The sequence below is a fragment of the Setaria viridis genome, chromosome 1 (genome assembly GCF_005286985.2).
Source record: "Setaria viridis chromosome 1, Setaria_viridis_v4.0, whole genome shotgun sequence".
Taxonomy (NCBI): Eukaryota; Viridiplantae; Streptophyta; class Magnoliopsida; order Poales; family Poaceae; genus Setaria; species Setaria viridis.
The window spans coordinates 30,461,934-30,473,059 of NC_048263.2; the positions used below are offsets into that span (position 1 = coordinate 30,461,934).

The 11,126-nt window shown below is 46.0% G+C and overlaps 2 protein-coding genes across 2 annotated transcripts; one reads left to right on the plus strand and one right to left on the minus strand.

The window, feature by feature from the left end:
• The first annotated feature begins 3,599 nt into the window (after positions 1 to 3,599).
• LOC117861748 (UDP-N-acetylglucosamine transporter UGNT1) lies at positions 3,600 to 8,144 on the plus strand. The gene is made up of 10 exons (XM_034745296.1): positions 3,600 to 3,777; positions 5,392 to 5,468; positions 5,982 to 6,140; positions 6,250 to 6,383; positions 6,726 to 6,856; positions 6,939 to 6,983; positions 7,070 to 7,167; positions 7,547 to 7,654; positions 7,733 to 7,789; positions 7,875 to 8,144. Exons 1-10 carry the CDS (start codon positions 3,615 to 3,617, stop codon positions 7,947 to 7,949), a joined length of 1,047 nt encoding a protein of 348 aa, XP_034601187.1. The 5' UTR covers positions 3,600 to 3,614; the 3' UTR covers positions 7,950 to 8,144.
• Positions 8,145 to 8,487: 343 nt separating this feature from the next.
• On the minus strand, positions 8,488 to 10,449 carry LOC117861758 (uncharacterized). Its single transcript, XM_034745305.2, has 2 exons — positions 10,096 to 10,449; positions 8,488 to 8,933 (listed from the first exon to the last, which is right to left on the minus strand). Exons 1-2 carry the CDS (start codon positions 10,312 to 10,314, stop codon positions 8,718 to 8,720), a joined length of 435 nt encoding a protein of 144 aa, XP_034601196.1. The 5' UTR covers positions 10,315 to 10,449; the 3' UTR covers positions 8,488 to 8,717.
• Between the last annotated feature and the right edge of the window lie 677 nt (positions 10,450 to 11,126).

Below are 11,126 nucleotides of genomic sequence, written 5' to 3' on the forward strand. Positions count from 1 at the left end.
GCTAACTACTCGGGAGAAATATGGTTGAAACAAGAGCATAACACACAACGTTTACATTCATCATTGAATAAATTTTGGTAGTATCTTCAAAAATTCTACAAATATGCTACATAATGTATGCATCTCTTTTTGCAGGTCAAGCTTTGGCGACGACTCTCCAGGACGCTCAACATACCTCCAATGGCCCCGCTAGCTCCTAGGCTCGGGGGCTAAGCATCAATTACTACTCGGAATATCTCCAATGGCTCAGCTAGCTTCCAAGCTCGGGGGCTAAGCGCCAAATAACTACTCAACATGGCTCCTACAGCTCACCTGGCATATAAGCTCGGGGGCTGGATGTCGCAAAACTACTCAAATGATGATTGGCGTGAAGACTAAAGCTCGCTAGAGACTTGAATTGATTAATTAATCATTCCAAGGCTCGGAAGCTGATTAGCTATACCAAGTAGTTATTTTTTTCAAGACAAAGGAAGAAGATTTAAGATTTTATTGACCCCAGCCTGATTTTTCGATTCAACCTAAAGCTCAGGGGCTACTTCATATGGAGTGTGACTTTCGCCGCCCTCCATATCAGCAAAGATGAATATTACAAAATCAAGATGATCAAGGGCTTGAGCACACCATAGCCTCATGGCAGCTTTGAAGAACTTTGAAGATTCAGCCAGACAAAGTACTCGAGGAGCACTATTACTGCTCAACGAGGATCTAAAAAGTACTAAAAGACTGCTGCATTCGACTATGAAGCGCTCGAGGGCTTGTCGGGGATAGATCCCCTATACTCGCAAGGAAGGAAGAATACTAGGACTCATACCTTGTAATTCTACTAGGACTCCTTGTAACCGACTAGTAATCCGCCCTTGGAGTATATAAAGGAGAGCATGTGTTTCTAGATCGGTAGGTGAAGACCTCATAGAACTACAACAGATGACCAAATCCTCAACACTAAACAACACCCAAGCGCAATGTGCAATATACAACATCCAAAATAGGAGGTAGGATATTACGCTACTCTGGCGATCCGAATTTGTATAAATCTGTGTCTTGTGTCCTTACTTTTACCATCAAGTTCCAGGTCCGATGATCCCCGACCAACTAATCTACTACCACGGGATATTCCTCGGTAGGTTGCTGGGTATAAAACACCGACACACCTCTCTCTCTCATCCATTCTCGTGCTATGTGCGTCCTTCGCATCCTGTCACGCTCTGCCTTCCCGTGCCGCCATCGTCTTGTGTCCCTGCCTTGTCCGTACTGCCATCGTCCTCCGCCCTCGCCTAGCCCGCGTTGCCGTTGCCATCCACCGGCCACTCAAGCCACTCAAGGGGAAAACTTGGGACTTTAGCCCTTTGGATGGGGAGGAGCCGCGGGGGCCACTTTTTTTTTTCTCCTACTCCGTCAGATGGCTCGTATCAGCTGGATTTAGGAAGCTTCTCTGCCGGAGCTGTTTGCATACAACAACTCAACGGAGAACCAAGTCTTTCGTTGGTGGAGCAAGTAAAGAGTCCATGAATACTATTTTCCAATGCCGTTGTGGTGTTGGGCGAGTTACATACGCATCGTTGCTTCCTTTTTCTTCATCACACACAACATGCTCAAGGTTGCCCCACCTCCACCGTTGGACCGTCTTCATCGTCCCAGTATGTTGTTCTAAAAACACATTCTATTTTCTTCTCTAAATTCCCTAGTGGCACAAATAGTCATAAAATTGTGCCAATTTTTTTATGTGCAAAATCACTTTTGACCTTTGTCGCAGCCGCACAAGCGCTCAGCTTCGCCTCTGATTTGCCAATTTTGCTGCTCCGATATTGGCCCTGAGGAGCATTGGAAGTTGAAAGCTTCTAGGTTTATATTCTTGTATCGGGTTATTGACGGGGGCAAAAGCTGAAAGCCAACCAACGAGAGTTGTATAGATGGGTAGACACTGCATGTTGAGACTTTGGGCCTATTCTTTCATGTGCCCATTCATCTATTCAATTAGACCCACCAAGCAGCATACCCATTTGCTCTTCTATTCTTTCTTCTCCACTCATCCCAACAGCCAGTGAACTCATACGCAGCAACACATAGGGAACAGGTTTAGAGGCTCGTCTCTTCATCCTCCGTAATTGTGGGTCATTGGATTCTGCAATCTAGGGTGGTAAATGCAACATGAAGTGACTCATTGTTGTGTGTGTGTGTGGGGGGGGGGGGGGTGTTTGCAATTCTGCCCAAATAAAATCTTTTGATGTTTTCTCATGAAGAATTTTTAGTGCTTATCTTAAGCAACAAATAAGTTCTCCAGCGACAAAATTGAATCTTGATTTTGCTTCAACATTTTAAGTCCTTATTTTAAGCAACAAATATAGTTCTTTAACGGCAGGATTAAATGTTGATTTTGCTTCAAGATTTTTCAGTGCTTACTTTAAGTAACAAATAAATTTCTTGAGCAGCAAAATTAAACCTCGATTTTGCTTCCAGCTTTTTCCTTTTTGAGTGCCTATTTTAAGTAAGAAATGAATAAATTTCTTGACTGGCGAAATTAAACCTCGATTTTGCTTCCAGCTTTTTCCTTTTTGAGTGCCTATTTTAAGTAAGAAATGAATAAATTTCTTGACTGGCGAAATTAAACCTCGATTTTGATTTTCAATGCTTGTTTTAAGCAGCAAACAAAGCGCACCGAGACAATCAGGGGCTGCATGCCTGCATCCTTGTGCATTACTAGGAAACAACAACGGCACAGGGGATGTGCAATCTCAGTATCCATCCACAATAATCGGGGAAAAAAAATAGCAAATGATATCAGTATCCTCCAATTACTCCCGATTTGAGTGACGATAGAACGCTATCGCCAATCTAGATCCTCGACCTCGATCCGTCGAACCTGCAGCAGCCCGCGGCATGCAGCACGAGAATCCCTCTTCCTTTTAGCGCGATCCCATCAGATCGACGACACACAGCAACACCGTATCCCTGGTGGTGGATTGCTGGATCTCATCCCCTCGCCGAGGATTTGCTTGTTTAATCAAGGTCCCCCGGCTAGTGAGTGCCCTGTGGTGACATCGCACACTTACCCCTATCCCGATCTCGTCCATCCATCCACTGCCCCCCTCTGTGCGCCGGATGCTGTGATCCCGACGCGATCGCGATGTGACCAACACGCGCGAAGTAACCAAACGTGACAGCGAGAGGCGGCGGCAGGCCCCGGCCCAGGCAACTTGCCAAAGCGAGCACCCCCGGTCCGTCCGCCTCCAATAAAAGGCGGCCGCCGCGCTGGCTGCCCAAGCAAGCCTGGCAGGCGCGGGCGCGGGCGCGGGCGCGGTCGGGCAGAAGCTTCCGCAGGCCGGGCGACTCGCTGACCGGTGACCGCGTCGCCGAGCCCGGTCCGGTCGCCGGGGCGAGAGCGAGGCAAGGCACCCGTTGTTACCCAGCGCAGCGCGGCGCGGCGAACAAAACGGCCAGTTTTATTCCGCTGCCGTCGCGTGCTGCATCGGGCCAGGGCCAAGTGGGGGTGGGGACAGAACTGAAATATCCTCCTGCTCCTCGTCCTTCTTCGGCGTGCTCGCGGCGGGCGGGCGAGCGAGCGAGCGGGAGGCGGCGGATCGGGGGGAGCGGAGATCCCGGGCGGAGGGGGGAAGATGGCGAAGGGCGGCGGGGAGAGGGGGCAGCTGCTGCCGGTCTCCGCGGACGACGGGAAGGGCAACGGCGGGGGCGGGGCGGGCGACGATGCCGCGCTCTTCAAGGGCTCCGCCATGACCCGCCGCGGCGCCTTCGCCGCGCTCTCCTACATGGCATGCTCCGGTACGTACCACGCCCGATCCGCGCGGTTTGGTTGCTCCCCTTCGGCTCCGCCGCCTGGACTGGTCTCGGTTGGGGGCCGGGTTGCTTTGTTCGTTCGTCGTGTTCGGCGAATTCGGGGTCGGGAGACTGGAGAGCACCTGCATCACGTGTGGCGACTTATTGCTTGTGCTAGTCGTCACGTACGCCTCCTGTTAAATTCAGCTACTAGCCTTTTGGGGTTCGTGCAGGATGGTTGACTCGTGCTTTGGGCTTTTGACGACACGACCGAGCTTTTCGTAGTTCGGTTTATACGCAACGTAAATAGTACATACTCCGTACATGTTTGTGAAATTCTAAAAGTAGGAACTGGCATGATTTTATACAGATAATTGGATCTGTCATCATGCTGAATCTGTGAAATACTGTCCCCTGTTGTCTGCATGAGTGGGTCTAAGCGTGTTATACTTGGGCACCATTGTAGAGTAACATATACGTAGAACCCTGTTGGACTACAATTGAGAATGCAATTGGCCATTTAGCGAAGTTAGTGAGATATCTAGGTGGGGCACCTGTGTCAAACAGGAAGCGGACTGAGGGAATGTCAGGAAGAAGAATGATCTGGTATACCAGTTAATTCGCTGCTGATTATAGGATGTAAATTGCTTGAACACCCTATTTGGGTGGTGGTACAATTGGATGAGAACAAACTATTTGATAGAACAGACACACCATTGTCATCATCTGACTAACTAACTAGCCTTTGAACTGAAAGGTGCCCATCTGTCATTGTTAAGAGAAATCAGCAAACTATTTTCTCTTTTAAGAAAAAATGAGTGTGGAAGGTTTATGAGTCACTGTTAAGAGATGAATGGGTTTTGAGTTGCGCAATTCATCCAAACTTCCATTTATCTGTGTTTGATGGAGGTTGGAGAACAGTGAATGGGCTACTGGGCCGGTTATGTTCGAATGATTCATGATAATATTCTTCCGTTTTTGGATTCATGACCAAAATTGCACTTGAATCCACTGTTGCATTCAAAATCATTCATCCAAAGCAATAACTGCGGCGAAATGAGATATTTTTGCTGATAATACCTGTTGAAGTGGTTGTGCAAAATGCATGTTAGTCAGTTTTACTGGTATAACCTACTTCATATTTAGATTTAGATTGATTACATGTCTGCATCAAACACAGTTGGGCAAGGAAAAATGGAAAAATAAGTATGCTGCTGCCGCTGACTGTTCAACAGTTGTTGATTGGGAAGATAAATTGGTTTTAGTGCTTGCTGTAACTGTATGAGTAGATGTAATTACCCTACCTTGAATATTTCCAGTGGCATGGCAAAGCAAATATTTGATTTCTTATCCTCCTTAACATGCGCAGTGTGCCAATGCAAACTTGGTCTCCTCATAATATATTGTGCGCCACATGAATTATCTGTTATCAGTACATATGCATTACATTCATTTTAGTCCCTTGATGATTCACTCTATGGTGCCTAATTTTTTAGCTCCAAAAGCATGTCAAACCAAATAATGAATGTCCATAGAGAAATGATTTTTTGCTTTTGTTTCGTTTCCGTTTTCAGACCTCAAACCTTGTTGTACTAATTTTGGTGACTCTTCAATTTGCAGTGTTGCTAGTGATGTTTAACAAAGCAGCTCTTTCTTCATATAATTTCCCTTGCGCAAATGTCATCACCCTCCTTCAGGTCTGTATGTGTTTGGGTAAAATTCTGTGGTGCATATACTTTTTGTGCTTTTCTGGATGGATATTTCACCTAGGAATTTTAAGTTCACAACAGAGCACAGAAATTTTCATGCTTGTATGTGATGGATTTTATAGTGATCATTTTCAAGTTTTAAATGTTATATTGGTCTATGTGGTAGTCTGCCCCATGTTTTCAGTTTCCACTGATAACTGGTTCCCATTGGATACCAAGATAGTTCTAAATTTGAACTGATGAGCAGTATTCTGGTGGGGACCGGATGGGACAAATGTCCCCTTTAGTTTTATTTAGAGAATGATCCAAGTCTTGTTTGAGAAGCTTTGAACAAATTTCACTTTTTATCTTGCTTTGAATATAGTGGCTCCAAAATCTTAGTTGCTGATGAAACATAGCTTTCTAAAACCTTCTGTATCTTTAGATGTCTGGCTAAATATGTTTGCATCTCTATCATTTGTGTATTTCTTTCTTTCCTAACATAGCACTCACCTTGTGCAGATGGTGTGCTCAACGTGCCTTCTTTATGTTCTGAGACGGTTAAAGATCATCTCCTTCACAAATAGTGATCCATCAGTGCCTTCTGATTCACTGTTCTTTGTGCCGTTTAGGATATTGTTGCGAACCACACCTCTTTCTTTGGCTTATTTACTCTACATGGTATGCTGAATCCCTTACATATAAAATTGAACTGTATAATGGTTAGACAAATGCATTGCTTGATCGCATTAAATTCTGACTGGTGTTTGCCATCCTTGGTAAAAAAAAGCTAGCTTCAATGGAATCTGTCCGTGGAGTCAACGTTCCTATGTACACAACTCTACGGCGCACAACAGTAGTATTTACAATGACCATGGAATATTTCTTGGCAAAGCAGAAGCACACCCCACCTATAATAGGCAGGTAAGTGTATAGCTATTACTATTGTTTGTTTTCTTCAATCTAACATTGTCAGCACACAGCATGTTCTAAAATGAATACTGTGCAGTAGTTAGCTAGTATAAGTGTCATTTCATTTAATGCATTAATGTCCTTGGCAGTGCCATATTTCAACACATTATCATTTTTAGAAGCTTTTGATTTATATAATTGTGTATATTCTATCCAGTAGTAATAGGTTTCCGTGCCTACCCTTGTACCTCTACTCTGCTTTTGTTATGCTGAACGTTCTCAGAACCTTTTACCATCCTGAATCTGCAATGTTACATTATCTGGTTGTTAACCAACTAACCAAGGCTTCATCAGTGTGGCTTTGATCGTATTCGGAGCATTTATTGCTGGAGCTCGAGACTTGTCATTTGATGCCCGTGGGTACGCCATTGTCTTTGTGGCCAACATTACAACTGCTGTTTATCTTGCTACTATAAACCGTATAGGTAGAGCACTTTACCTTTTCAACTTATAATGTTGTTCCACCTAACATAATCTTTCTGATCAGATGTTGTTTTATTTTTCTAGGAAAATCTAGTGGTCTCAATAGCTTTGGCCTGATGTGGTGCAATGGTATTATTTTGGATGCCGATGCCATTTACTTCAGATCAAACTTCATATGCCTTAAAATCTTATATCATGTCTTGTCTGTTTTTCAGGACTTGTCTGTGGACCTTCAGTACTGTTCTTGACATATATTCAGGGTGACCTAAAGAGGGCCATAGAATTTCCCTACCTTTATTCTCCTGGGTTTCAGGTAACACCATGGATTTAAAGATAATCTGTAGCCCTCCTTTTGTCGTCAGGTTTAGTAGGCATCTAAAGGCAGTGTTTGTGGATGCACATCACAAACTTCAAAAACACACATCATGTCAATTTGTCAGCCGCTAGCCAGTACTTTGGACACATGTTATGCCTGGAATTTTAGCTTCCAACACATTGATCTGTTTCTTTCCACTATCTCTAAGATTACTCAAACCAAGAAATTAGCTTGGATTGTGCATGTTACTATAACATCTGAGTATTATCTTGGGTGTGATTCTATTACTAAATATTTAGTGTCAAGTAATTTGTCATGTCATATAGTGCCTGTCCTGTGAGGCTATGAATGCCACTAACAATCCAATAACTTGTAGGCTGTGCTGCTATTTTCATGCATCCTAGCATTTCTACTGAACTACACCATCTTCTGGAACACAATCCTGAATTCTGCACTCACACAGTCAATGTGTGGTAACTTGAAGGTTGGTCTACTCTCATCCCACTCTACCAAACATAAAAGAAAAATTCTCTAGCGGTGTTCATATTCGCTATTTCTGTAGGATTTCTTCACTGTTGGGATTGGTTGGGTACTGTTCGGTGGGCTTCCTTTTGATCTGGTAAGTCTTGAGCTTGTTTCTTGTGTGCCATTAAATCTTTAACCCCTCCCCCCCTGAGTACTGAACCCAACTTTTCGTATTGCAGCTTAATGTTATTGGGCAAGGACTAGGCTTTCTGGGCTCTGGATTGTATGCCTACTGCAAGATCAAAGGAAAATAGGCATCTGAGGTCAAATGGAAGTAGGTATTGGTGGTGAAAATAGGCAGTGTGCTTTAACCAAAGTAGCGTTGTTCAAGCTGTTTGCTCCTGCATACGGGAGAGCAATTTTGTAGGTTTCTTGTATGTATAAACTCAATTCACAAATACAAGAATGACCAAGAAAATAGAGTATACCGAGATTTGACTTCTGCTGTATGATCGTTTCTCGTTTAAGCTAGAGTAACCATGGGGAATACAAATATATAATTTGACTGCTGCTGTATGATCGTTTCTCGTTTAATCTAGAATAACCATGCCGAATACAAATATATAATGACCCACTTTTAGGGGAACATGTAAATAGAAGGCACATAGCACATAACGATGTGATCGATTACATTACTCCGGACGCGTTCAGTCGCTCGTTTTCATCATAACAGAAAACAAAGCCAACAAACACGCTCTAGAATAAAATGATGATTTTGCTGAACACAACTTTTGCAATCGCATAATAGTTGCAGTCTTAACTAGCAAGATATAATTGTAATGTACATACTACTTAGCCAAGAGGTGAATACATATAATAAATATAGCATTGTATGTAACAAGTAATCTGTCGAACAAAACTTTCATAGCTTTTAGAAAGCTCAAAGTGGGTCATTACAAACATATGCGTCTAGAGCCTATATAAGCCGGTGGAACTATCAGTTCAAACTGAACCTTAGGTGCTCCAAAGGTACGGCGAATTTTTGCTCAGTGTCTATCTACCACAGCCCACGCCATCCAAAATTACTCAGTTGGCTTGTCCGGGTCATCTTCCTCAGGTTCTTCCTTGTCCGGATCATCCTCCTGTGGTTCCTCCGGAGGTGGTTGTTCTTCCTCTTCCTCTTCTTCGTCATCATCCAGAGGGTCATCAGCTGGTAATGGATGTGGCAATGGTGTCTTCATTGGGCTGAACTTTGGGAAGATATCAGGTCTCCTCCCAGGCTTTGGTCTCTCCCATTCCTAGCAACATTCAAAAGACAATAGACATTAACCTTGGCACCAAAGCAAAAGGTGGATGGAACATCATATCTAAATCACTGCAGTCATGCTTGACATTGTTTTGCTAGGGAAGAAATATCGGGCGCACCAATAACTAGAATAATCATTGGGGAACAAATTGCAAGAGGTCCGCACACACTACTTTGGTTATACTCAAACATCACCAAGAAAGGCTCAATATGCTCATAGATCAGAACATGCAACAGACAATGTCATGAACCCATGAACATGGTCTGGCCTTAAAATTAAGGCAGAGAGTTTACCAAAGACACCTCATAACTGCTCATAAGCCACAACAATCTATCACTTTTGTCATGGAAGACTTTTCGGCTTTTCACAACTTTAAAGACAGAAGAACAAAGGACCCTAGTATCTATGTAACGAATCTACGCATGCCATGTTTGAAACAAGTAAGATGCCACGAGGTACGAGATTGGCAAAATGGATTAAACTAACAGCAGCACGGAATTCTTGTGACACTGAAACTATAGCTGAGAAAAGAAAACTCTCAGATTAGGGCTTATTTCTATCCAGGATTTAGGAGTGAATGAACCTAGTATTCGAAGCTAAATCATTTTTTTTGAAGCGGAAGATAAATCTTATTAGCACAATAAGCTACTAGCTGCACAGCAATCTGTGCAAGTCTATGGCAAGAAAAAGGCTATCCTATATTCCTAGGACTGTTCCAGCGTATGGGAGGCCATTTACAAAATAATCTGCATAATCCAAATAACCCAAGATAGTTTTGACACACAATCAGTCACAAAGCATTTCTGTTAACTTAAAAGCATTTTGTTTATAGGGGGCATCTTCTTCAGAGATCTATGAGAGCTGGCAAAACCCTCAAAAATAGATGAAGGACGAATCAGCCCTCAGTATCCACAGCCGGAAGCTAGTGAGCATCATCCTATCCTACCCAATCAGAAGAACCTGTTCACAACACGCGACCTATGCATCATTTCTACTGATTTCCTTCCTCTACACACAATCCCTAACCTCCCCTAGTCCCATACTTGCTCAACTAAACATACCTAAAATTTCCCCAACCAGAGCCTCCAATCCCACAGGGACAAGCCGACAAACAACGAACGAGCTGACGAGAAGGCGGGGGCAGGAGAATTACGATGGGGAAATCGAGGGGCGACCGCCGCGTAATCTTCTCCTCGTCGGGGGCCGCGCAGACCACGAGCGCCGCCCACCTGCGCCGCCTCCTGACGGGGGCCGCCACCCGCGCGAGGGCGGCGGCGCCCCCGGAGGCGGAGGCGGGGACGCCGAGGGCGCCAGGCGCCGGCGCCACCGGCGGGGCGGCGGCTGGGGCCGAGAGGCACCACGCGGACGCCATGGGGGATTGGGGGCTTCAAGGTAAGGTCTCTCTCGATTCGCTTGGGTTCCTTCCTGGGTAAAGAAGTCGGGTTGGAATGGAATTCGCGTCTCGTGTGGAGTGTTGCCGCGTCCAGTGAACCACCGGGCGGCCGCCTTCTCTTCTGCCCGCGGCGGTGATAAGAGTCGGCAACGCGTGTCTGCTGTCGGCTGGTAGGCAGGCGCGCGGCCCATCACCAAATGCAAGGCCTGTACGGACCTGCTAGTGTGGCGGCCCACCGCTGGTTAGACCACCCAACCCAGTCAACAAATGAGGCCCATGAATGTTTAGAGAGAAAGGAAGGTTGCCGATCCGCACCGCCACCAAACCACCAATACGGCCGCCGCAACCTAGAATTCCAGGTCTATATGGAGAGCGAGGTCGCCGCGACGGAGACGCGCCCCGCTCAGGTGCTGACGGAGGGAGAACTCGCGGCCGCGGGCGGCGGCAGTACCAAGCGCGCCATGCCCGTGGCCGAGACGGCGGTGGGCGGCGGCGGCAGTACCGGCGCGCCAGGCCCGTGGCCGAGACGGCGGTGGGCGGCGGCGGCAGTACCAAGCGCGCCAGGCCCGTGGCCGAGACGGCGGCGGGCGGCGGAGGGATGGGCAGCGTCGACATGAGCGGCACCGATATTGAAATGGATGCCCTCGAGGTCGAGAAGGTGCTGGCGGCCTTCGATGCCGACATGTCGGCACTGGCGCAGGCGTATGGAGCGATGAGCACCGTCGGCACCATCGGCCTCCCGATGATAAAAGAAGCGCGTCAAGGCTGATGAGGCCGCCGGATCGAAGGAG

Bases quoted from the DNA above. Each gene is read 5' to 3' on its own strand.
- LOC117861748 (XM_034745296.1), top strand. From the start codon at position 3,615: ATGGCGAAGGGCGGCGGGGAGAGGGGGCAGCTGCTGCCGGTCTCCGCG. The intron at 6,384-6,725 runs GTAAGTGTATAG...AGGCTTCATCAG, and splicing joins ACCCCACCTATAATAGGCAG to TGTGGCTTTGATCGTATTCG. The intron at 7,790-7,874 runs GTAAGTCTTGAG...TTCGTATTGCAG, and splicing joins GTGGGCTTCCTTTTGATCTG to CTTAATGTTATTGGGCAAGG.
- LOC117861758 (XM_034745305.2), bottom strand. From the start codon at position 10,314: ATGGCGTCCGCGTGGTGCCTCTCGGCCCCAGCCGCCGCCCCGCCGGTG. The intron at 8,934-10,095 runs GTAATTCTCCTG...GAATGTTGCTAG, and splicing joins CGCCCCTCGATTTCCCCATC to GAATGGGAGAGACCAAAGCC.